This window comes from Notothenia rossii (genome assembly GCF_949606895.1).
Source record: "Notothenia rossii genome assembly, chromosome: 11".
NCBI classification, from domain to species: domain Eukaryota; kingdom Metazoa; phylum Chordata; class Actinopteri; order Perciformes; family Nototheniidae; genus Notothenia; species Notothenia rossii.
Genome location: NC_136910.1, coordinates 52,103,069 through 52,127,348, shown reverse-complemented (window position 1 = coordinate 52,127,348; position 24,280 = coordinate 52,103,069). Strand labels below are relative to the sequence as shown.

Here is a 24,280-nt window from a genome sequence, read left to right as displayed (position 1 = left end):
CCGTCTACGGATGAAATTATTTTCAGCATGGGTTAAATCAGAGACAATAAACACTTCACGTTTAATCTGGTTTTATTGAAATGATGACAAGGCTTAGGGAAACCTTAGAAAGATTCACAGAAGACGTGACTGGTTTGAAAAGCAGCAAAGCGTTGGTTTCCCTTTTTTTTATAGTTGCAGCATCACACAAGCTTTCCTGGGACATTTAAAAACAATAAATAAAGGTGCAATATCTATAAAAGCAACTTTCAACTAGAAAAGTACCTTTTGTAAAACATCGAGTTGACTGTAAACTACAGGAAAAGAGTATTAAGGCGTCGGCTGTATTGCTTTCTGCGGTGAGTTTCTGATTTGTTTGCGTTATATTTCACTAGTGACCAGGTCTAAAAGTCCTCGTATATAAAAAAGAAATTGGCTTCAATAAAGCAATTTTTTGTGCAAATCCTAAAGGAAGCCTGTGTGTCTGTTAAAGCTCTATTGCTATCTGTTGAGAAAAAGTGAAACAACCTGTGTTGCTCACAAACACTATAAAAGGTAAAGACATCTGGGCGTATTGGCGGCTAACAGTCTTCTGATTGCTTAGTGCTTGCGGGGGAGTAGCGAAGTTGAAGGTCAGGGCTGATTGGGGGGGGTGGGGGGGGTGTCTCACAGGGCGAGTTCAGCCATGGCGCGCTCCAGGGGGTCGCTGGCCCAGTACTCGTGGTCCCAGCCCAGGAACCAGCCGCTGAAGGTGGGCGGCTCGAAGCCCTGCTTGATCTTGACGATGGGCGTCCGGGGGTCTCTGTTGGCCGGATCTGTCTCAATATATAGGACCGCTGAGGAGGAAGAGGAGAGTCTTTACTAAGCGTCATGGCATTTGAAATGCAGAGCAGAAAAAAGACATGCAAACTGATCAGTGATGTCCAGTATCAGGTAAATCACTTTGAATACCTTTTGATTATGTAATGCACTATGTTTGAAATGTTTATATTTAATAAGTCGAAATAAGATTAAATTACTTTTGTTTCTACGGAAGCCCTACAATGCAAGTGAGACAAACAGTTCTCTTAATTCAAATAAAACTAAATCTCAACTTCGCCTAAAATCTCTTAACAAAACTTTTTGGACCATCTTTTGTCGAGTCAAACACAGGAGTGAAGATTATTCAGAATATTTGTTTCACTGCCTTACAGGGCTTCTGTATGTAGTTTTTTTTTTGGGCTTGTAGTGCAATGTGAAATGTTCCTGATGTTCTCAATTGAAATGTTAAGTGTGTTTTTTTAAATTGGTATAACAAAATCTCAATACTCCTTAAAGGTCCAATGACATGGCCATTTCCACTGATCATAATTCCATTGTTGAGGTCTACTAGAATAGATTTACATTGTTCAATGTTCCAAAATCACATTGGTTTCTCATTCAGCATCTCTGTATAGTATGTGTATTCACTCTGTCCTAAACGGCTTGTTAGAGCTCTTGCCCCCCCCTTGGGCCCCCTCCCTATGAGCTCTGATTGGTCAGCTCGCCCACTCTGTTCTGATGAGTCCACCACCGTTACAGCGGAACATCAGTGATTATGTGTTACAATGGCGTTAGTTAGCAACCAGAAAATGACACCAGTAATGACAAACAGATGAGAATGCTGCGTGGGGTCTGGGTGCCGTGTTGGCGGGACGTTGCGGGGCTCGCCGCTGGAGCAGACAGTGTGAGCTGTATTACTGGTGTCGGAACTTAGCCTAAGCACACACACACACATGCGCACACACACACACACACACACACACACACACACACACACACACTCACACACTCACAGCCAGGCTGTTCGCCACACAGTTTGCCACACACTCACAGCTTGAGAAAAGATAAGGCTGAGTGAGTGTGTGTGCCGGCGAAACTCCGCTGAGTGGCGCGGCTGAGAAAAGATAAGACTGAGTGGGTGTGTGTGTGTGTGTGTGGGGAACACCACCAATTGGACCATTTGGTCGTCGTTAGGTCACTTTGACCAGGAAGAAAGAGAAATCTCCAACGAGGCGTTCTGGGGCAGCATAGACAGGTCTTTTCTGTGTTCAAGTTTTACTCGCTACTGGGTGTACATTGAGGGTTTGTGACTCCGCAGACCGTTTGCATGCATACAAAGCTACATAACACACAAGGGGACGGGTAATAAACGGAATAGCATGACATGGGACCTTTAAACATTCTCAAAAAAGTCAGTTTAGGATGGCAAATAATTATTTTGAAATGTGTATACATGGAGGCGAGTTTTTGTGGCATTTACCTTTTTATCCTACTTTTTCACAAGTCTAAATGATTTAATCTCCACAGAAGTAAATCTATCTTAAAAACATAATGTGGAGCTTTTTCCCAGATGTCCTTACCAGACTTCATGGCTTCAGTCTTCTCCTCCTCTTGGGCCTCATTTCCGATCCAGACAAACACCTACAAAAAGGAAGGTTTTAAACACATTGGTGCCTCACATCGTGGTGACTGCTGTTCATTTATGTCTTAGACTGTGAACGCTCTGGTTTCTTTACCTGGTCCCAGGAGTCCAGGATCATGACATCATCGGGGGCGAGGTCCTCTTGGGTCATCTCCCCGGGCACCTCCTCAATCTGAGTCGAAGAGAAGGATGTGTACGATGTTCAATCATTTATTTTGTAAAAACTGTTCAGTGGATTTTCCAAAGTAACTGAGACATTTATTCTGGAAAGGCAAGTTGTTGTTGATTAAAGGAGTCTTTTAGTTGTTTAGCTTACGATGAAGTTTCCAGTCTTGTTGGAGCAGGCGAAGAGTCTGGGTGGGTGGGCGTCCATCTTGTCCTTGAGTCTGGTAGAAGTGCGATATTCTGCCTTTCCTCCCAGAGCCTCCCAGAACTCATCTGTAAAGAAGACGGACACACTTCAGGTTATTATAGTTTTTTATGCTCTCAAATAAACATTTCAGCAGTTAAAGGGCTTATTAAGTTATATATATTTTGTTAAACCTTTTATGCTCTTTACCTTTTATTTTTTATATTGCCATATTTTATCCAATATGCTCCTTTAGATATCTTCCTACTTATTGTTCCTTATAGCTTTGTGAAGCACCTTGAGATGACGTTTGTCTTTAAAGTGTGCTATATAAATCAAATGTATTATTATTATATATATATATATATTTGGAACCATCCTTTTTTACATTAAACAGTTCAATATAAAGCTACAGCTCAGATGTTTTTTAGCTTAGCTTTGCATATGGACAGTAAACCAGGATGAAAAGTCAAAGGGTTAGGAAAATGTCACCTCTAAACCTCGCACATAAACAACTTGTATCTCTTCACTTAACATTGTAAAGGTTTAAAAGAACACATTGTATTTTTGGAGCATCTGCTCGACCATTTACAAGCTAACTAATGGTAGCTTTTCATTTAGCAGGCTTTCATGACAGCATTATAAATCTTCACATCCAACTCTTAGCAAGAAAGCAGATAAGCATATTTCCCAAAAATATCAAACTATGTCATTAAAGCTGCGTTATTATATATTTTGTCCACATTAGGGGGCACTAACTAATTATTTGGTCCATTGTTGATTTGAAAATACACATAAAAAGTGAATCACACTGGTCAAAAGTTACAAAGTTAACATGTAGTTAGTTTGACAAACCAAACGTTTCTTCATACTGGGTGCAATTAGAATAATAATGGTTATAAACTAAAGCTTGAAGAAATAAAATGTCGAAGGAATTTCTGGTTTGTTGTCTTCACAGCCAGTCTTTAAAAAGCAGGTTGTTTATAAAAAATTGACTCTGTTTTGTTTTAGCCTGAGATTTTCTATTTGAAATCGGGAGCAGAGAATTCAGTTTCTCCTTGAGCTTTGAGAGCAAATCGCAAGATCACTGAAAACATCTAAAGGGCTGATGCAATCAGGTCTGCTTTGTTTTTAATATTGATGATCACAAGCTCCTTCTTTACCACAGATACCAAAATAAAACTATTTAGCTTCACATTGAAGTGCTATTTGAACAGCTTGAGCGCAGTTTGTAGCTAGCTGACTGCTGCTGGGTTACAGTTTGACTGAACAGCGTTCATCAGGTTTCCTCACCACTCTCTCCTCCCTCAGACAGCTCGGAGGTGGACACCCCCAGGATGTCACACAGCTTCTGGGCTCCCTGCTTCTCCGTGTCGCTGGCACCCACGCCCCCCCACATGAAGCAGCCTCCGGGGGTCACCACGACAAAGACATCGTTGGAGTTCAGGTTGGATGACGCCACGTCAAGCTGCATGGAAGCAGAGGTGTTATAAGTTAACATGTGCTACTTAAACGCTAATGATTATATTTCAAACTGCCAGGGTTCAGTGTAGTTCAAATAATCAGTGTAGTTCAAATAATCAAAAGAGCAATGGCGAGCAATACTGGTGTGAATTAGGCAGCAACCAGACCTTACTGTTTTGTACATTAAAGCTTCAATAGGTTCTTCTACATCAGGGGTGTCAAACTCAAATACAAGTGGGCCAAAATTAAAAAATGTGTACTAGTCGAGGGCCGGACTGGTTCAATGTTTATTGCAGAACTTATTGAAATGAACTTATTGCACATATTAAACCTAGAACTAACAAAGCTTAAATGATTGCCTATAAAAACAACATGAAACATTAAATAATCAGTTCATTCATTTCTTATGGCTCTATCTGCAGCTTTTCCAGAGTCATTTCTTATGATTACATTTTCCCACAGGCCAACAACAGCTTCAAAAAAACAATTTCCCTCAAAGAAAAAACCAAACATGCCCTGTTGTCGTGAGAGAAAACGTGCAGAAGGAAACATCCATGTAAACTCAGTGTGCTGCTCTGTGATGCTAGCTCAGATACTTGGCATCTCATCTCGGGTGCAAGGTCATCAATGTTTGGGCTCAGGCTCTGAGCTGAGGAGACCCTCAGGATTGAGTGAAGGTGTGCGTGCAATATACCGGCGGGCCAGATCTAATAGTGATTAGAAATTATCCTGAGGGCCGAAAATAAATCCACCACGGACCTGATTTGGCCCCCGGGCCTTGAGTTTGACACATGTGTTCTACATGGTGCAAAATCCACAACCCCAACTAAATAAAACTATTTTAATGCAATAGATATTAAAATGGTCTAGTATTACGCAAATTCAGGAAATAAGTATTAATGGACAGTGTGAAAAAATGTATATTTGCCTAAATAAAAACTGTCTGTATGTCTATTACAGTATTGTGTAGTCCTGGAAAATGGTAAGAAAGATTATATACAGAATTCTACTACTGAAGTTCAATTCATTTGTAGAATCAAGGGAAGTCTTCTGCAGCCAACAACCTTTGAACACATCATTAAGCATTTTTAATAAGAAAGGATAAATAGAAAAATCCTCAATGGCTTATTATAAGGCATGAAGCATTAGAGAAGAAAGGATGGCCTTACATTTATAATTGATCCTAACTAATAATAAATGCTATGCTAACACCAAAATCATTAACCCTGTCTGTAGCACTCTGTTTTCAGCCCAAGTGGTACAACTGAACAAATACAGAGTAACATTTTATATATAGAAAAATCATTAACTTCATGAAAGAGCTGATTTTTAAGCAAACCCATTTGTTTGGGACTTTCTTCGGCTGTGGATTAATACACATGTGGTGCTCCAGTGGGCACAGTGTGTTTGTTCATTATAATGATTGATTTGTTTTTAGCTGTTTTTGGACAACAATAGAGCTCTAGGGCACAGAAGGAAAAAATATATCAGAGTTGAACTACACACACAAGATTTAAGTTTGTTTTGGTATTTTTCGTTATTTGTTATCACTGAGAAAATGATAGAATATAATGGTAAAGTGATATGACGTAAGCTCTCTCTTACCTCCACAGCTCTGGTGTGTCCTGCAGAGTTGGAGCGCACCTGGAAGAGGCGAGTGTCTGCGGGTGCCGACTGACCTTCGTCTCTGGACGTTCCTCCCTTATAGACCACCATGGGCTGTCCTCCAAACAGACTCATCAGGTGGGCCGGCTCTTTCCCCTGCAACACCCTCACCTGGGACACAAAACACAAACTTAACACTCAGGGATGATAGGATTGATTTGACATTAAATCACCTCACCCATTGGGACAATAGGATATCTCTCAAGGTGATGTGATCCTATCTCGTTGTTAAAACATGTTTGCTGCAATCCCGACTCCAAACACTAGAGGGCGGCATTAATCTGAGCCACAAGATGTTGAGAGAGATGACGCAGGTTAGGTCTAATTTCTATTTATTTTGAGTTCCTTTGGTCTGCAGCTGAACACATAATATTTATCAGCTCTTCCTAAACCTGTCATTACAGCTAAGTATGCTAACCCTGAGAGAAAAGATAAATAATCATTATTGGGTTTACATATTGTCATACACAGCTGTACACGTCCAAAACACTCTCAGAAGTCGCAACCCTTTGAGCATCCTCTAAGGCAGGGGTTCCCAAAGTGGGGGGTCGCGAGATGATTAAAAAAATAAAAATGGAAAATTAAAAAAATAATCTTTTTTTTTTTTTATATATAATTAAAAAATATATATTATTATTATTAATAATAACGTTTGCATAGACATTTTCAGGGGCGGACTACTCATCTGTATAATTTCCCCGCAATGAGGCGAGTGCAGCGAGTGCGGAAAACTGAAATTAATTCACTAGTACCCCTCCCCCCCCCCCCGCCCCCCCGTCGACAGGGGGTCGCCACTGTTATTTTGGGGGTCGCGGGCTGAAAAGTTTGGGAACCCCTGCTCTAAGGAAGGATATTTTTTGTCAACTCAAAACTCTAACAAGCAGTAAAATAGTGAATTTGTTCAATAATGAACAGGTTCCTTGTTTTTGTTTATAAAATATTTTATTATTTTGCGCTCGGTGACCAATCACAGACTTCTAAAAAGTCTCACTGCATCTTTTAACCCAGAACTAGAGACCTGACCGGAGTATGGAGGAAAACATATGTTATATCACGTTTGGAATATTTACTTCTGCAATTTGATGTAATACTTGACTTGTGTTGTGGGTATTGATACAACTTCCCATTTCTGGACGATGAAATTATGTTGTATATCATGTGAATTGCATTTGTTTTGCTTCTTTTGAGTTTTGTCGTTTGATGTTTTGCTAGAAAGACACGTCAACATTCATCATAGTTCACATGGGTTCTTAAACTCAGGTACTGTATCAGTGTTAGTATAAAAATAAACATGCAGCGATACCCAGACCTGTACAGGTGCACTAAAGTAAACATTGAAAAACTGTTCATTCAAAAGTGCCAAGACGTGTGCAAGACAGTTGTTAGATAATTTGACAAACGTGACGTGTGCAGATGTTTTCACACAGGAACAGGAAGTTGTGCATGCAAAGTAAAGGACTGAAGTATGAACACAGAAATTAATGAAGAAAGACTCACATGAGGACAGAGCCAGGACTCATTCAAAGCGTACAGATTATTTCCACAGTTATTTCCATACTATATTCTATTATACAAGTTATCTCATGATCTAACACTAGGCCGGAGCAGAGTTTGTAAACAGGGCTGTCATTTGGTGACAGCAGAGGATGGTAAACTCCCACTAACATCCACATTGGAATGTCCTGTTTGTGTTTGACCGAGATGGATTTACTGTTAATCTAATTGAACTCAAAATCCGATTAATCAGGTCTTAAAAGAGCCCTAAAAATGAAACAAAAGCCCTCAAAATCAAAATATTCATATTTTCTGTAAGGTGAGAAAAGAAGCTTCAACTGTCACTGGCTCTGGACTAAGTGTTGAGTCATTGTGAGAGTATGAGAGGAGCAGGGAAGGGAAGCAAAAATACCTGAGTGGTTATAGGAGCACCAACAACCTGATGACACAGAAAAGGTGGGAAACCAAGGAGGACAGAAGCAGCAGCAAAGAGGAAACCATCAGGGAGAGAAACAGTTCAGGATGTAAAGGTGAGAGATGAAGGGACTGAGCTCACTAAGCCAGAGAACAGCAGAGACTTTAATAACATGAGGAACAGCTTTGTAGGGCCATTGTAGTTAAGAAAAAGAGGGTTGTACCAAAAGAAATGAAACGTTCCATAGAATAAAGTCAGAAAATTACAAGATACATTTTTTTTTTGTAAGACTAGTATTCTACTTTAGCAATAAGTCCCAAACAAAATGGGTTGGAAAAAAGTATTCCTGACGAATTGCAATTTCGTTGAGAACATCTCTCATTAGAACCTTAAGTCGCACAAATGTGTGTCCCATTATAATCTCATTTGGTTTTCAGTACTCTCTTCTAAATGTGCCCCATTAATCAGAGGGAACATGTCAGATTTTATAATGTACATTTACGATTGTATTTCTCTGACATTGTCTCTGAAAATTACACCCTACCCCTAGCTCCATATTTAATTAAACCTTCAATGGCCCCAATACGCCATTATATAAATGAACATGAGCTCATGTAAACGTAAAGCCACTAAAGGAACATTGTGTTTCACCTGCACAGGACCACCGCCCAGCTCGTCGTCCAGCTGGGACCCGAGGATCGCACAGGCCCCGATTTCATCCGTACTGGAGTCTGCTCCCAGCCTGAGAGACATTTCATCATTACACTGAGAACAATGAGGCTCAGCCTGAGCTACAGTCAAGGTTAAATCTACCGTAAGATCTTGCCTTTTTCAGCTTTAAGTAAACTAGCATCTCTCTTATTCTCACCACATGTAGATGATGTGTCCCTGCCGTCCTCCGAAGCTGTAGTTATAGAGGATGATGTAGCTGTCTCCTCCGTAGAACTGCCCGTGTGTGGCCGGGTCCACTTCCGCCTTGTCAGACCCCTCGATACGCCAGATCTGTCAAGAAAAACAAGTTTAGGGACAATTACATTTCTATCAAATGTACTTCATGGTAAATGGACTGCATTTGTAAAGGGCTTCTCCAGTCTTTACGACTTCTTAAAGTGCTTTTACAAATAAGTCCGTTTTTACCCATTCACACATTCAGAGAGGCTGCCATACAAGGTGCCATAAAGGAAACTAACATTCACACAGCTTTGTTTCATGCCATCGGAAGAAAACGGCATGGTTTCAACGGTCATTACGGCAGTACAAGGTATAACAGACCCTCCGCCCTCTCACCTTTTTCTCTCCGTCACCGTTGTCCACCATGCCGTGCTGGGCGGCCATGGCGGGAGAGTCGTGCAGACTGGCTTCGTCGAAGTCCACCTTCTCGATCCTGGCGATGCTGTTGGCGATGTAGCCGACGCCCAGGCCCTCCGTCTGGTCCCTGTCCCTCCAGTTCTTGAAGAACTGCTTGAAGAGCGGCGTCTCACCCATCTCTGGCAGGATCTGCACCTGAGTGTGTTTGGGGTAACCCATCTTCTTGATGAACTCGTCCGCTGCTTTCATGGCCTCCTTTCGCTCGTCCATGTTGGCGTCTTTGCCTGGGAGGGAGAGAAAAGATGGCAGTGATAAGGATATCAAACTTAAACATACTGACCGTCATCAGGAATACTTTCTGATTTGCATGATGATCTAACTGTGGATGTGACTCATATGACTAGACTAGCCAACAGTCTCCTGACTAGCTTAATAGTTAGCTTCCAGGCAGGATAGTGGTACCAATCTTATTATCTAACGCTTAGCAAGAAAGCTAATTAGAGTGTTTCCTGAATATCAAATGATTCTTTGTATTCTTCTTGAGGTTATTGATATATTAGTAGAAAGGGTTTATATAAACAAATATAAGGGGATGCCAGTGCAGCCTCCTGCTCTCACCTTTCCAGACGAAGATCTTGCCGTTAGAGCCGTGGTCCAGAATGAAGCAGTCTCCGGACTCCAGCGCACTCTGAGCGAAAGGGTTCTCTGCTGCCACCAGGGCGATGGTCATCCCTCCGCTGGCATTGGACACCTGCAGGAAGAGGGGTGGAACAAGAGAGGTGGTTATCAGTGTTGGCTTTTAATTTCTCACTTGAAGTACCCAGAATTTGAAATCAAGATTGGTTAAGAATCAGAATCAAGGAAATGTGTATTTGATTAACTTTTTGTTTCCTGCTCCCTGTTCACTATACTGTAGTTAATGGTACAAATTGGCGTCTTCTTGCTGCAATAAGGACTTGATAATTGAATACGTACAAATTGCAAACTAAGGGTGCTTTAGTAAAACAAAAGACAATAAATGGTGGTTTGCTTTCAATCAAACTTTAACATTAGATTTTCCAACTGTTTTATTTTATTTGTGCACAATCACTATATCTGTACAAACAGCGGAGAACATTTTAATTATCCTGCATCGTAAAAGTATTTCCTCCCGATGTTATTTATTGTGTTTCTTTTTTAATTAAAAGTAAGATTCACAGAGTTGTATTTTAAATTGAAACGGAAAAGAATAAGCCCTTCACACTATATTAAAGGAAAAGAGATAGCGTGTGTGTTCGGGGGGAGGGGGAGTCACCTTGTAGAGTTTGGCCCTCTTCCTGTTTGAAGCGTCGGCCTTGATGTCATCAGAGGCTCCTGCAGGCAGCTCTGGTTTGGGCCCCAACACCTGAGGACGGCAGCGGGCAGTTTAACACAGAACTCAGCTTTTAGACTGTATATTTTCCTCATGATTCGCTCTTCTCACCTCCAACATCTTCTCCTTCTCCACCCCCTCGTCACACACGTAGACCCGGGCCCTCCCATTGCGCTCGTTGTCACGGATACCCTTGGCGACCTGCGTGGCCTTCAGCTTCTCGAAGCGGTTGCTCTGGGAGCCGCACCACTGGTAGATCTCCTGCAGAAGAGGAGCAGATGCAAGGAAGTTCAATAAAGTGGAACCAGAATAAAAAATACCCATAATGCTTTGCTTCTATTTGCTCAACACAACATGTTGGCAATGCACTGTATGTCTACTCTCAGTCCAGTAATTATATTTAATAATGATTTGCTTCAGAGTGACTCACAGCCCCGAGGTCCAGAATGAAGCAGTCTCCCTGGTTGAAGCTGTCCCAGCTGACCGCCACCTCGGTTGCCCGGACGACACGGCGGCCTTTGACCTGGAGCACCCGCTGCATGACCACCTCGTTCGTGACCACGTGCTTGAACCCAGAAGCCGCGCCCCCTTTCTGAAAGGTAAGAGATGTATTTTCAAGATAAAATACCAGCCTTTTAGAAAAGAGGACCATTAACATAATACCAAAGTAATATGAATGATACAGTAATGGCAAATTAATAAATATATCAAAACAATATATATATAGGTGTAAACCATGTGTAAAAGGTAAAGTGACAATATTTTGTTTATAGAATAATTATCTAAAATTATTACAATTAATAAAAGTTCATACTACCTTAACAAAACAAATGAAAATGTAAGAATTGTTTATAGATTAACAAAATAATGGTATCAGAGAAGAGTGTATCCTACACGTTCGTAGGTTTAAAACAAAAGCAAAAACTATCAACATGACGTTTACCATGTATTTGAGTCCAGACTTGAAGTAGCCAAGAAAGGTTTTGGACTCGTGTCCCTGCACCTCGCGGTACTGGATGGGCGACCCCTTCAGGGCGTCGTCCATTTGGACCGTAAAGATGGCCGCCGAGCCGCTCTCATCCTGGGTGCAGAAGTCACCTGCACCAGAGGAACAACAGATGTTTTCTCTATGAACCATGTTATCTCAGCACTCATACTGTAACTCTACCCATAGTCTCATTTTGTGTTTGATGAGGTCCTTCTCCAAATGAGTCACATATTTATACATGCAACAAAGGTGTTTGCGTTCAGCAGCATCGGGGTGGGTTACATCACATCCTGTTTTGTTGGTAAAAGCTTTGCAACGATCAGTCCAATTGACAAAAAAGACATGAATTCAATATAAAAAAGGCACGACTCAGCTACTTTAGTACCACAACACATTTGAGTACTTTTCCACCTCTGAGTATTTGTGTGTGTGTGCTAATGGTCTAGAAAAAAAGCCTTGTGCTGAAATGAAAACATCATGTGCACTACATTAGGTTTGAGATCGTTGACAAAGTGTTTGCCATGTAAGCCTTTCAAGTACAATCACAGCGCACATCTGTTCCAGGAAATAAGGCCTGTCACAGTTTCAGATGCTGATCAAATCAAGCAGGATGAGACGCAGCAGAAACATAAAACACAACAGCAGCAGTGAACACAGATCTGCCTGTTGACGTGCAGTGTCATCTGTTATTTACAAATGTAAGGACCGAAGGCTTTTCGCTTCTCACCCACAGAGCAGAACAAATGGTCTGATAGGGAATTTAGAAATGCTTAAATAATTGAGTTCATTTTTCCTTTCAATGTGTTGTATCAGTAGAAACGTTTTCTACAGATATCCTAAGGGGACAAGAGAGGCAATAAGCTAATGTCCACTCCTGGATAATAAATGAACATATTTCAAAAGTGGATATTCCCTTCTGCTTATTTCTCTCTGATCATAATATCTGTCTTCCTGTTCTCACCCAGCCAGAAGTGCAGGTCGTACTGCAGAGTCCCGGAGCGTTGCTTGATGGTGTTGAGGAGGAGGTAGGCGTCTCCGGTGTAAAATCCCCCGTACAGCTTTTCGGGAACGGGAACCAGGTTGAAGTTCTCCACCCTCCACACCTGGAGGCCCGCATTCTTCCCGGCGCGATCGAACTCTGGGTGCTCTACCATGTTGCCTGCTGGGAAATCACACCGCTCAGATTTAGCTTCTACACTCTCCTCAACATGCAGCGGTTAAATACTGCAGAGATAAGAGCCATAGAAAATAACCTTTTATAAGTAAGACTAGAAAACCCTATGTGTGAGACGTCTGTTTTGGAAAGCCACTCCCTTTTAAGGCTGAGGTGTTGCAATGGATACAACGATAAAGTTTATGGTTATAGTTGGATATTAATGGTACAGCAGGGTGAGTCACCGACCAGGGTGTTTCCTCATGTGAGCAGGAAGAGGAAATTCTGACTCAGGCGTAGTCATAACTGGCAAAATAAATCTGTGTGTGAAAATATATGTATACAGTATATAGGTAAATATGTTTAACAACTTGACATTTCTGCTCTGTTTTTACTTCAAGCATGCAATCACAAAACAGTACATGGGGTTGGAGATAAGAAAAATAAATCTGCTATCACCGTAATCTTGATTTAGTTTTTTTACCCATGTCTCTAAGGTCTCATAGTATATACAGTAAAGCCCTAATAGACTCTTCAGCAGTCCGACAGCTGTCTCATCCCAGTCCGAACACCTCCTGAATCCATGCACACACATACCATACACTTCAGCCATATCTGAGAGCATAAAGGACATGCAGTGTTTCAAGTAGGTGTGTCTGTGTGCGTGCGTGCGTGCGTGTGTGTGTGTGTGTGTGTGTGTGTGTGTGTTGGTGTGTGTGTGTGTGTGTGTGTGTGTTGCATTGGATTACAGCCACTTGCCCCTCAGTCTAGCATGTGTGGATGTTTGAGATTTTAAGTCGGGAGTTGAGCAGGAACCAGAACCACAGTTAATGAATGAACAACGATGTAATCAGCTGATTCTGTTGGACATGTTTCACAAATTCAAACGACTGATTATATTTAAGTTTCTGCTTTTGACGCCGCACACAGTCTTAAATTGTTTATGTATATATTTTCTTAAAGGGGCCCTATTATTCTTTATGGGGTTTTCCCTCTCCTGTAGTGTGTTATAGGTTTTTGTGCATGTAATTGGTCTGTAAAGGCTAAAATCACAAAGTCACTATGTAACACGCACGTTTCTATTGGTTAGTGCTCCACAACAAACTGTACGTGAAGCTAAGGGGCGGTACATCTCAAAGCGGTTGACCTATCACAACCGAGGCAGACAGCTAACCAATCAGAGTAGCCTGGACTCTGGTTTCAAACAGAGGGTTAAAAGAGGTGCTGCAGCACAGGCAGTATGAGAGAAAAACAAAGAGCTTTTTGAACATTAAAGCATGGAGACATGTCACAGGAGAGGAACAAAATACAAATAAGAACCTGAAAATGAGCAGAATAGGCCCCTTTTATTAAAAAACGGCATACCAAATGAAGTTTCAGTGGTTTGGCAAAGTTTTAAAAATGTACATGTACTTATTAGATTACTCTTTAACGATACAATAACTTCATTCTTTAACAATAAACTCGAACTTACAAAGTGCCTTTAACTTGCAGAGAGAGCGCAAACGCCTCTCTGAATCGAGCTCTGTTCTCAATTTAGAGCCTGACCTCTCTGAAAAGGACTGCTTTGAGCTTTTATGGTGCGTTTCTACTTTATCTTGCTAATTTAATCAAATTATGTTCTTATACGACATTCAAGGCCTCAGTGTCCACCTTAAAAACCTGTCCAGGTGCAGATATTTACCAAAAGAATAAAAGTGGAGGTCATGTAGTTCAAAATGAACACAGAATGTAGTTTTCCACAGGAACGCTGCCCCTCAATTTGCACGATTAACAAGAATCTCCCATTCTTTGAGGCGGCCGTGTGCCCACAAGCACGGCAGGAATCTGATCGTGACCCTGGAAATGGGAAGTGGATCCAAATTCAAGTAACAAGACCAACAATTTGGGGGTTCCTATTTCCCCTGTTTCTGCTCTCCTTTTATGTAACAGCCAGACGCTCTGAGCAGAACTTTGAAGGAATGTTTCAGCATGGAAAAGTAAAGTGGAGGATTGTGGAAAAGAACCATTTTCAGTTCACTTTAGAGGTTTTTATCCTGGTGTCAGCACATGTGGCTTATTTGGATATATCTGACATTGTAAGGAAAGGAAGGAATATATTCAGGCGTCTGATAATGAAACATTTGAATAATTCCTTTATAAAGATTGCAATTATGTAGACAACAACACAGGAAAAGTAGCCAAAACGGCGGGTTAACCTGGAGTCATACCAGGTCACGAGCCGTCTGAACTTCCATGACACTGAGCGCCTGTGTTGTGAGACTTCTGGGCGATTTCACTGGGAACATTATTGACGGGAGATGTGAAATGTTCCTACAGTGGCTCTAAAGTAATTTAATGTCTTGTGAAAATTAGATTCCACCAATATTCCGTCAAAATAGGGTACTGTGGTGGACAGATGCACAAACAGACTCCTTCTTTCAGTCCTTCAACCGCTGTCTCCAAAAGGTCTTTCGCAATATTTGAGCGCATAGTGTTTAAAAGTAGGCATGTTTCTCCTTTTCAACCAAAAATGTGAGAATGGCTTTAGGGCAAGAATCCCAAACCCACCTTTGAAAACTGTTGGATAATTGTAAGGAGGTGACCATAACAGACAAGAGACCACATTTCACAAACTGTATTGAAAACCCCAATGTATATGGACATTACAAAAGCACTGTATTTATGTCAAATAATGCTCCTAACCTGAATAATATCGGCATATCCCGACATATTAGACCATGCATTGCAGTTTTTTTTTTACAAGAGACGTGTTTATCAAAGAGCAATCAAAGAAAGTTCCTGTGGATGTCTTCCATTTGTGATTGCACAAAGTGGACTGATATTTAATAAGATATGTCATTTAGTGGAACTGATTCATGATATCTCGGCACAGATATCTGCTACAAGGCGCCCAGTTATCGTTATTAAGTTAGAGGAACAGCTCAAGTTTGTAGAAAAATACTTTTATCCCCAGATAGTCCCATGAGAAGATTGATATCACTCATTTGTTGGTTACCAAAGAGCTCCAACGAGGAACTAATTAGCCTAGCTTAGCATACAAAACAAAAGAGCAGAAATAGGACACACTGCTACTTCCTAAAAGCAGCAGGGAACACAACAGAAGAATACAATAACATTTTATGATTTATGTTTCCAAAAAACTGGTAATAAATAAACCATTTCTGCTTTAGATGATATACAGCCACTCATTAACTTAAAGTGACACACCCAGAGATATGAAAACAGCTTGTGGGCAAAATGTGAGCCGAGCTTGGGGATCGTCCTTATTACAGGCATGAAGTTTAATTGGATACCAAGTCCCTGAAGGCAACATACCAGAATCAGAAACGGGTTTATTGCCAGGTAGGTTCACACATACGAGGAATTTGACTTGATGTCGTGGTGCATACATAAAATATAAAACAAAGAATTTCCATATAAAACAAAAAATCGAATGTAAAACAAAAAATCTTTAAGGACACTGTAATAAAATATAGTTAAATAGCAATAAAAATAAATCAGTAATTTACAGCGAAATAGAATGTAATGAATTATAGAATATAAAATATGAAATAAGAATATGTGCAGTAAGCATTATTGAACATTGTGTGCATTAATGTACTAATGCATTTAGAGATTACGTTGTGGCTGAGGTAAGTGTCAGTGGGGGGGCCGGGCCTTGTTTAAGAGGCCGGTAGCTGAGGGGAAGAAACTAAGGCATTAGGGCATATTAAAGGCTACTGGTTTACATTTCATGACAAATGTACCCATTCATGTCTCTTACTTCAACAGCGGCCAACACATACTCATTTTACCGAAATGATACCTTCTTCTTCTGAAGGCTTTTTAGTTTCTATAGAAGTTTGACTGCCTTTGACTGTGATCTTCCCCTGTAACGGAGAGAAAGGTTTCATCTGTCGCCTCACATCAGAGCTGTTTTCTCCCACACTTGGATACTGTATGTCACATCAGAAGGGATACTGAGCGTCTGATTCACCTCAGACTTTTGAAAACTCAAAGCCAGTATTACAAAATGTGATAACAGCTGTGACAAAAGGTGCAGATCAAAAATAAATCTTACAAGAATGTGGGAGAAGGTTAGAGAATTAGATCTAAAAAATGTACGAATAAGAAGCTGACTTAAACTATGTTTTTGCCAGTTCCCCGTTGGATGAAGTGACTCAGGGAGGGGTGGTTTGACTCAACACGCACGCAGCTTAAGCCAAAATAGAACAGGTCACATGACTGTTGGAGAGTGCTTCTCTTCAGGCGTGCTGGGAAAAACATATGGTGTCTGCAGGCCCGCTCTGCAGAGCCGGAGGGATTAATCGAGTTTTTGCACCCCCGCTGCAGGCTCTTTGCACCCCGCCCTCGCCTCCAAATAATCATAGTGTGTCTGTCATTCCAACCTCAGCTATGTGGCCCCCTCCCCCATATTTACCAGCCTTTCTTTTGTGTCTGCCTTCCCCTTGAGGCCTTGAACTCGATCCTCTGTGCAGAAAGCACAAGTGGAGTCAGATTATTTATTATTTTGTCTCATGTGATTTGTCTGCTGGTGTCCAACTTCAAAAACAAGACCATAATAGTTTTTAATCTAAGTTTCTGGGTAAAAATAAAAACAAGGAATTCCTCTTTCAGAAAGGATTCTCGATGACTCATTTTCTCCACTCTGCAGGGAGCAGCTGTCCTGCAGATCTGAACTGATCTCACTCTGCTTCCCTCTCCTCTGTTTGCACAGTGTAAGACAAAGACAATCAAAATGACTGTTTATGACTAGGAGTAAATAACCAAGCTCATATATGGATGGTTATTAAAGGATATGAGAGGGAACCATCTATCTCAAACCAGTTTTATTGCAGAATTAATCATAGCATGTACACTCAAATGGCCTAGATTGCAAAGCAGCTAGAAGATACCATGTGTGTTTTATTTCAGAGGTGTGGCCCTTTTGTACATCAATATGGAACATAAAGAAATCAATGGGGAAATGCTGAAATGCTTTGTCTTTCAAATACTTTTTGAACAAGTTATGTTCTCTGTTGCTAACTTCTTCTCTTCTAATGTTGTTTTAAAAGAGATTTTGAAAGTTGCGCTCTAAATTAGAGGATATTAAAGGCGCTAACAAATCTGGATTTCACTCTACTGCTTTGAAAAAACGTTCATTGATGATAAAGGGAATATAATCGACCTAATAAAAGATATAGAGTTCATTTATAGAGGAGGGAGAAACGTCAGAGAGCCGATTTGCCTTTAATATTTCCTTACATAATTTCATTTCATTTCAAACCTTTATTTAACCAGGTGAATCCCATTGAGATCATCAATTTCTTTTTCAAGGGAGACCGGCTGCAGTAGGTTACACATCAAGACATAAAAACAGAAAACAGAAGGAAAAAAAAGGACATTTTCCAATTTGGATACCTAACGACATTTACAGGTACCAACAGTATCAGATTGCATTGCATCTATCCGAGCTTTAAAAACAGGCAGTGGAACCAAATTGCTAAGTTTCCATTCTTTTTGCAGACGGTTCCAAGCAAGAGGAGCTGCGCTCATAAAAGCTTTTTTCCCTAAGTCAGTCCTAGCACTTGGCACATGTAACCACATCATGAGATCTCAGGCAATAGCTACCTGCAACTCTCTGTGTGATCAGAGAGCAGATATAAGATGGTAGTTTACCCAACATGGCTTTGTAGATGAACATGTACCAGTGACTGAGCCTCCGTAGTGAAGGCAAACCTGCCCTTGCATACAGGATACAGTGATGAGTTAATACTTTAAAATTAGTAACAAATCTCAGAGCACTGTGATAGGCGGCATCTAACTTCATCAGGTAATGGACAGGTGCATTCATATAAACCAGATCACCATAGTCCAGCACAGGTAAGAAGGTCACAGAGAATAGCCTTTTCCTGGCCTCAAGTGAGAAACAGGACTTGTTTCTGAAAAAGAAACCTAGCTTCACCCTCAGCTTTCTAAGCAGATTATTGTCCTGAAGTTTAAAAGAGATAATGAACAGTTTGTATTATTTGGCTGTTTTGCCCCACTATTTTGCGTTTTTTTTTGGTCACGGCGGTGTCTGTCATAGTTTCCTCTTAGATTGATGCTTACGATCTGGCACCTGGTTGCCAAGCTTTGTTTAGACTTTGATACTGAGAATCGACCCGGACAGAGTAGAATGAAATTGAATAAAGAAAAGCCAGTCAGAAGGCTGCTGGGTCTCTGCAAATACAGATACACACTTCCAGTGGGTCATTAGTGACGATGTAAGAGGTCATTTGTGTATGAGTTAACATTGATTTTTAAGGAAAATCCCCGCATGTCACTTTAAGGCTTGAAGAAAGAAATATTTGAGATTTGTGAATGCCCCACCCAACAATCATGTAGCTGTTTCCTTCATATTATTCATATGAGCATTTTCTGGTTGCCACCCCAATGCTTAAGAGATATGGTTAGGTTAGGTTAGGTCTACTGAAACTTTGCGGGGGGGAACGTAAGGGAACGGCTGCCTCCATTGTTCGAAAAATCTGTCATTACAAAGTTAGGATATGCTTTACATTGAAATACAGTAATGTAAATGCTAGAACAACGGTACATATAGTATTATATAGGTTCCCCATTTTTAAACTGGAAATGTTCTGAACTCCAAATCACCAAATCAATTTTTACTGGGCGTGTAAGGACACATTCCCACCGACTTCCTAGGGAAGGGTTTGTTAGTCATGCTAGCTCATACTTGCCAACCTTGGGACCTCAGAAATCGGGAGCATTTCAAAACCACCGCGGGGGGGGGGCGGTGCTAGTGGATCGCCGGAGCTGTATTAGATTAACATTAACATGCTTATTGTAGATGTAAGTGCACTGTCTTGATGGAGCATATGTGTGGGCTGGACCTTTATTATAGGAAAGGAGTGAGCAGAGGGTAGAGTTGTTGATTCTTGTTCTGTTTTCTGTGACTAACTGCCTCACCCTCTCAGAATTTCAGTTGCACGCGCTACTAAAGAGACGCGCTACCATGGAAACCAAACAATGGTGTAGCTGTATTAAAGTCCGAGTGGAAACAGTCCTGAGTATATCGGATTTAGTTAGAAATCGGGAGAAATATGACCCCGGAAGGAAACCGGGAGAGGGCAATGAAATCGGGAGTCTCCCGCGAAAATCGGGAGGGTTACGGCCCATCTACACTACAGGCATGAAAAAATCTTGAAGCTGGGCGTGTCTGAAGCTTGGCGATTTTTTGCGAGCAACCAATCACATGAATCTCCCGCCCCCGACATACAGAGCAATAGCAATGTTAAAACGAAGTAAACTGGATATAAACTCTCCAAACAGGCGAAAAAACTATCAGTTTCACCCACTGTCTCTGCCACCTCCCTCCATGCCTGGTTCCTCCGGTTTGTATCCCGGTAAATAGTTCCGGTCGTAAAGAACCGGGTGATTTGCTACCGTAATATCTCGTTTGGAATATGAGGAAATGAACTGCGGTCTGGCTCTCCCAGCTTGCACGCGGTTTGATTGGCTGAGCTTGCACTGGCGGGATTTGCATAAACGGAATTTGATTGGCTGATGCCAAGCATCGAGCCTCAAAAGTTGAACATTGTTCAACTTTTGATGCCGATAGATGCTCGTGATGCTTGCAAAGCCATGCCATGCTCCCCACAATGCAGTTCGGCGAAGATTCAAAATCTTCTACGTCACCCCATTCAAGTGAATGGGCGAAGCGTTGAAAGCATTTTTTGATGCCTGTAGTTAGCCCATTGCTACTGAGAGCGGGCAGTTAATATGAGTGCAAAACCACGAGAGGATGCTTGTCAAGAGATGTAAATATAACTTCTGTTTACAGTAAAATACTTAAAGCTAATGACGATGTGATGGGAGGAAAGGACACTAAATTTAGATTTGTGTTGCCAGTGGATGAAAACAAATGTATGCTAGAAACCTTTTGGTGAGATCACAAACAGTGTCTCTGTGTTTTTTTTTAAATAGTTTTTAACCTGATTCAAGACCTACACTTGAATATGGAGAATATGTCCACATACAAACATCCACACCATCCAGCTGTCCTGCAATCTTAGACAGAACAATGCAAACAGCTGTTATTAGAGGCTTGTGTTCAGGATCCCCAAATCTCTGTCCCGCTGATCTGACACAGCGCTTCCTGATTGGCTGACAAAACTCTGTCTTTATCTCTCACACATACACTAGTCTACACTGTCTGACGCACGTATAACCACATGTTGCAGGATGCTGTGATTAACTTCCTCAGTTCCTCTATTTGGTTGTGGGTTTCTATGGCAACCACAGCTATCCTTAAATAAAGATGGGCAAACAGCTGCTGACGAAACTTCACAGGTTTTATACTCAGAAGCTCAAACAAGTGACTTTTTGTCATGTAATGCAGCATAATAACATGTTTATGTTGCTTTGGGTTCACCGTCATGGCAAGGTGACGTCACTTTCAGGAAGAATGTGCAGTTGTGCAGTTAAAGCCCACTCAACATTTGTAATCATCATCCAGGTTTTCCACTGCTGTCCATATATGGAGGCAACTGCATTGCACTTTTGACAATAAAAGCAGGGTTTACACTACTTTAAGTGGGCTTGACAAACATGTTAAAGTAAAACCTTTGTACAGCCAAGACAAGGTAATGTACTGCCTTTCCTTCCCCCTCTCAAATCTTTGTTCCGGCCTACGTGGAAATTAACGGTTTAATAATGCTGTAATCAAGGCATTAAATCAGCGTCCTGCAATCTGTGCTTATCAGGGTATATAGTTTCGTGGAAGTAAGAGGGCTTAAACGTACCTGAAAAGTCTGGATTGTGTCCGGTTTGGACCTGAGAGAGCCGCGGTGAGCGCTTCTAGCTGCAGCGGGAGCAGAGAGGCGTCGAGTCGGTGGGCTGCGGAGCGATGAGCTGCTGTTTATGCCTCTGGCCCGGGACACTCCCCGTTATGACCCTCCCCTGCACCGCCCGCTGTAGAGGGGCGGCCCATACTGTACATGCACACGTGTGACTTTATCAATCTAAATAAATCATTTTTGTCCAGCAATCTATCGAGACTATGAATAATAAGCTTGTCTGCAATGATTTTACTTCATCCGTCATAAAGGTGAGGGTTTTGCTCTTTGAATCGGATTACAAAGAGTCCATGTTTTTTTCGACATATGTTAATAGGTTATACATTCACTCAACTTCCTTTTGCTTTAGTGATGCCAAACCATTACCCAATAAAACAATTGAAAAATATTTGATTTTGATTTTTTTTGCAGGGGTTGTCAGACGGGTCTGCACTTCCGGTTTTCAACAGAGTACATCTTTGCCCAACACTGCCCCTACCTGGTGTACTACTGATGCATAGAAGATTACTGCACCCACTAAACGACAGATGCTGACTGGGCACACCTTGTTCCTTCTTTACAGTGTGGTTAACACACTTACTGTAATGGAGAATGTGCATAATCATTGTTTTTCAACTTAGGGTCAAAGGTACAAAGGCACTCCTTGGTGTGTAAGATTTACATGGTTTTTTTTAAGAAAAAGTGTACTTTATTAAGTAGAGGTGCTAGCTATAGGTGGTGACTACTGCAGGTGTTCAATTGTAAAGGAAACACTGGAGCAAGTTATGTTTTCATCCTTAATATTCCATCTTTTCCATTGTTCATTTATGTGATTAACTCAGGCAGAGTGCACTATAGTGTTAGCAAACACAGCCCCTGACATAATTTATTAGTTTGTATCGTACAATTCCATCAATACACATAAAGGATAAAAGAGAAATCAGATGTCCATGTCAGAATGCTATGAAATCTTAGGCTTTTTACCCTGTTGAACTTTTTATTTTGTCTGTCTTGTTGATCGGCCTTCTGTGACACTACTCCCCCTAAGAATATCATTTATTTGTATTAAGATGTCTGAAAATGTAGGAGCCCTGCCCGCAGTCATTGAGGACACCGACTGGTGTTGGCCAACATTACAGAAAGTAGCATAAAGTTATTTTCACCCTTTTAATTGGGCTCCTTCCTTGACATAATGACATCATGTAACACTTGAGCTGCTATTGGCTAGCTCCTATTGTCGGTTGATCAATCACAACAGAGACAGCCAGCTAACGAATCAGGCTCTGGTTTCAAAGAGGTGCTGCAGCACAGGCCGCATGTGAACATTAAAGAGCTTTTTGAACACTAAAGCATGTAAACATGTCGCGGTAGAGGAACAAAATACAAATATGAAACCTGAAAATGAGCACAATAGGGCGCCATTAACATAATGACCTGTATCTTACTGTAAACCCACATTTTCAAATCTTGGTTGCCCTCTGGTGGACAAAAGACACAGTGACAGTAACAGTGGGTCATTTGTGTTCATCTTTACTGACATACTTACTGGACAATTATGAGACCATTGAATGAACAAGAAAGGCATTCACAGAGTAGCATTATAAGCTTACATAACTTAGCATGACAATTGATTTAAATAATGTAAAACATAGTCTCACTTTTCCTCTTTTTCCTTCTTTTGAGTACATTAAACATAATGAATGTATGCTATGGTAACGACGCAGTTGTAAAGTGATTGACAATATAATGATATAATACGATAATATGTCCTATTAGGGCAATAGAAACAATTATGTTCTGTCTTTGGTGACAATATGTTGACAACAGATTCATGGAAAACACATGTTGCTCTGCATTAACAGATGCTATAAAACAAATGAGTGTCTCTGATGTGCATTGTCTCGTCAACTAGTTTCTAAATTTAGCAGCTGCACACATTGAAAGGCTCCAGTCATGGATGAAAACATCGCAACAAAAAAGTCTTGTTTTTGTGCCGTGCTGTTTCGGACAGTAACAGAAGCTGCATTCAGCCTGACAGGAAGTCCAGCCTCAACAGGCAGAGCAGGACACTGGAGACGGGGGACTTGAGGTGGACAGATCAACCAAATCACAAGGAAACATGTTTTCCCACGAACCCCTACTGGTGGCCCAATAGTTTTAAAGGTCCCCTATTATATTGTTTTCCATCAATATATTATAGGTCTCAGATATAAAACATGTCTCTAAAGTGTTTGTCTGAAACACCAAACAGATCATTGCAGCATCCCATAATCCCCTCTGTTTCAGCCCTGTTTCAAAAGTGCTGATTCTCTGTCTGTTACTTTAGATGAAAATAAGGAGCCACTCCCCACGCCCCTCTGAGAGATATTTGGTTACAAAGAACACAATAGGCGCGTTCACACCCCATTACTTTTCCCACTTTAGTTCTGATATAGTTCCGAAATGTCGCGTTCACACAAAAAAGAGCCGGAACTAAAATTAGTTCAACAGAACCTTTTTTACCCCCTTTTCAGTCCCTGCTAGAGAGCAGGGACTTTCGTGGGAGAAAAAGATTCCTGTGTCTGATTGGCTGGGCGGAATGCAAACCACGCCCCGTCAAACTACCAAAAACGTTTGTGAAGCCGCCATTTTATTAGCATTATTAGCATTAGCATTAGCCCAGTGCAGAAACTCAGAGAGACTAACTTATGTCAACAAAAAATAAAACATTGGAGATGAGGAGGTGTCGGCTTTCTGGCCGTTTACTCGGAAGGCTTAGAAGCTTCTACTGAAGCCAGTCCCTAACTCCGGGGACTTCCGGTCGGGGATTTTGGGCGGCAGTATACGCCGTGAAGTTGTTTGCGGCATGCCAG

The 24,280-nt window shown here is 41.2% G+C and overlaps 1 protein-coding gene across 3 annotated transcripts; it reads right to left on the bottom strand.

The window, feature by feature from the left end:
• Window positions 1-54: 54 nt before the first annotated feature.
• On the bottom strand, window positions 55-21,551 carry gsna (gelsolin a). Of its 3 annotated transcripts, none has more exons than XM_079659866.1 (17): window positions 21,396-21,551; window positions 12,418-12,618; window positions 11,412-11,566; window positions 10,899-11,060; window positions 10,580-10,729; window positions 10,412-10,501; window positions 9,736-9,868; window positions 9,097-9,401; window positions 8,678-8,811; window positions 8,461-8,551; window positions 7,807-7,833; window positions 5,841-6,011; window positions 4,065-4,239; window positions 2,739-2,860; window positions 2,517-2,594; window positions 2,361-2,421; window positions 55-815 (listed from the first exon to the last, which is right to left on the bottom strand). In XM_079659866.1, the coding sequence occupies exons 2-17, from the start codon at window positions 12,608-12,610 to the stop codon at window positions 646-648; spliced, it is 2,217 nt and encodes a 738-aa protein (XP_079515992.1). In that variant the 5' UTR covers window positions 12,611-12,618; window positions 21,396-21,551; the 3' UTR covers window positions 55-645. The 3 variants fall into 3 exon arrangements, with proteins under 3 accessions (XP_079515992.1, XP_079515993.1, XP_079515994.1); XM_079659867.1 differs by having other exon boundaries at window positions 12,418-12,615; window positions 21,396-21,546; XM_079659868.1 differs by lacking the exon at window positions 7,807-7,833.
• Between the last annotated feature and the right edge of the window lie 2,729 nt (window positions 21,552-24,280).

Coding starts and splice junctions, on each gene's coding strand:
- gsna (XM_079659866.1), bottom strand. CDS start 12,610: ATGGTAGAGCACCCAGAGTTCGATCGCGCCGGGAAGAATGCGGGCCTC. Junction 11,567..12,417: donor CGACCTGCACTTCTGGCTGG/GTGAGAACAGGA, acceptor CCTCTGGTGCAG/GTGACTTCTGCACCCAGGAT. Junction 2,861..4,064: donor GTCTGAGGGAGGAGAGAGTG/GTGAGGAAACCT, acceptor TCTTCTTTACAG/ATGAGTTCTGGGAGGCTCTG.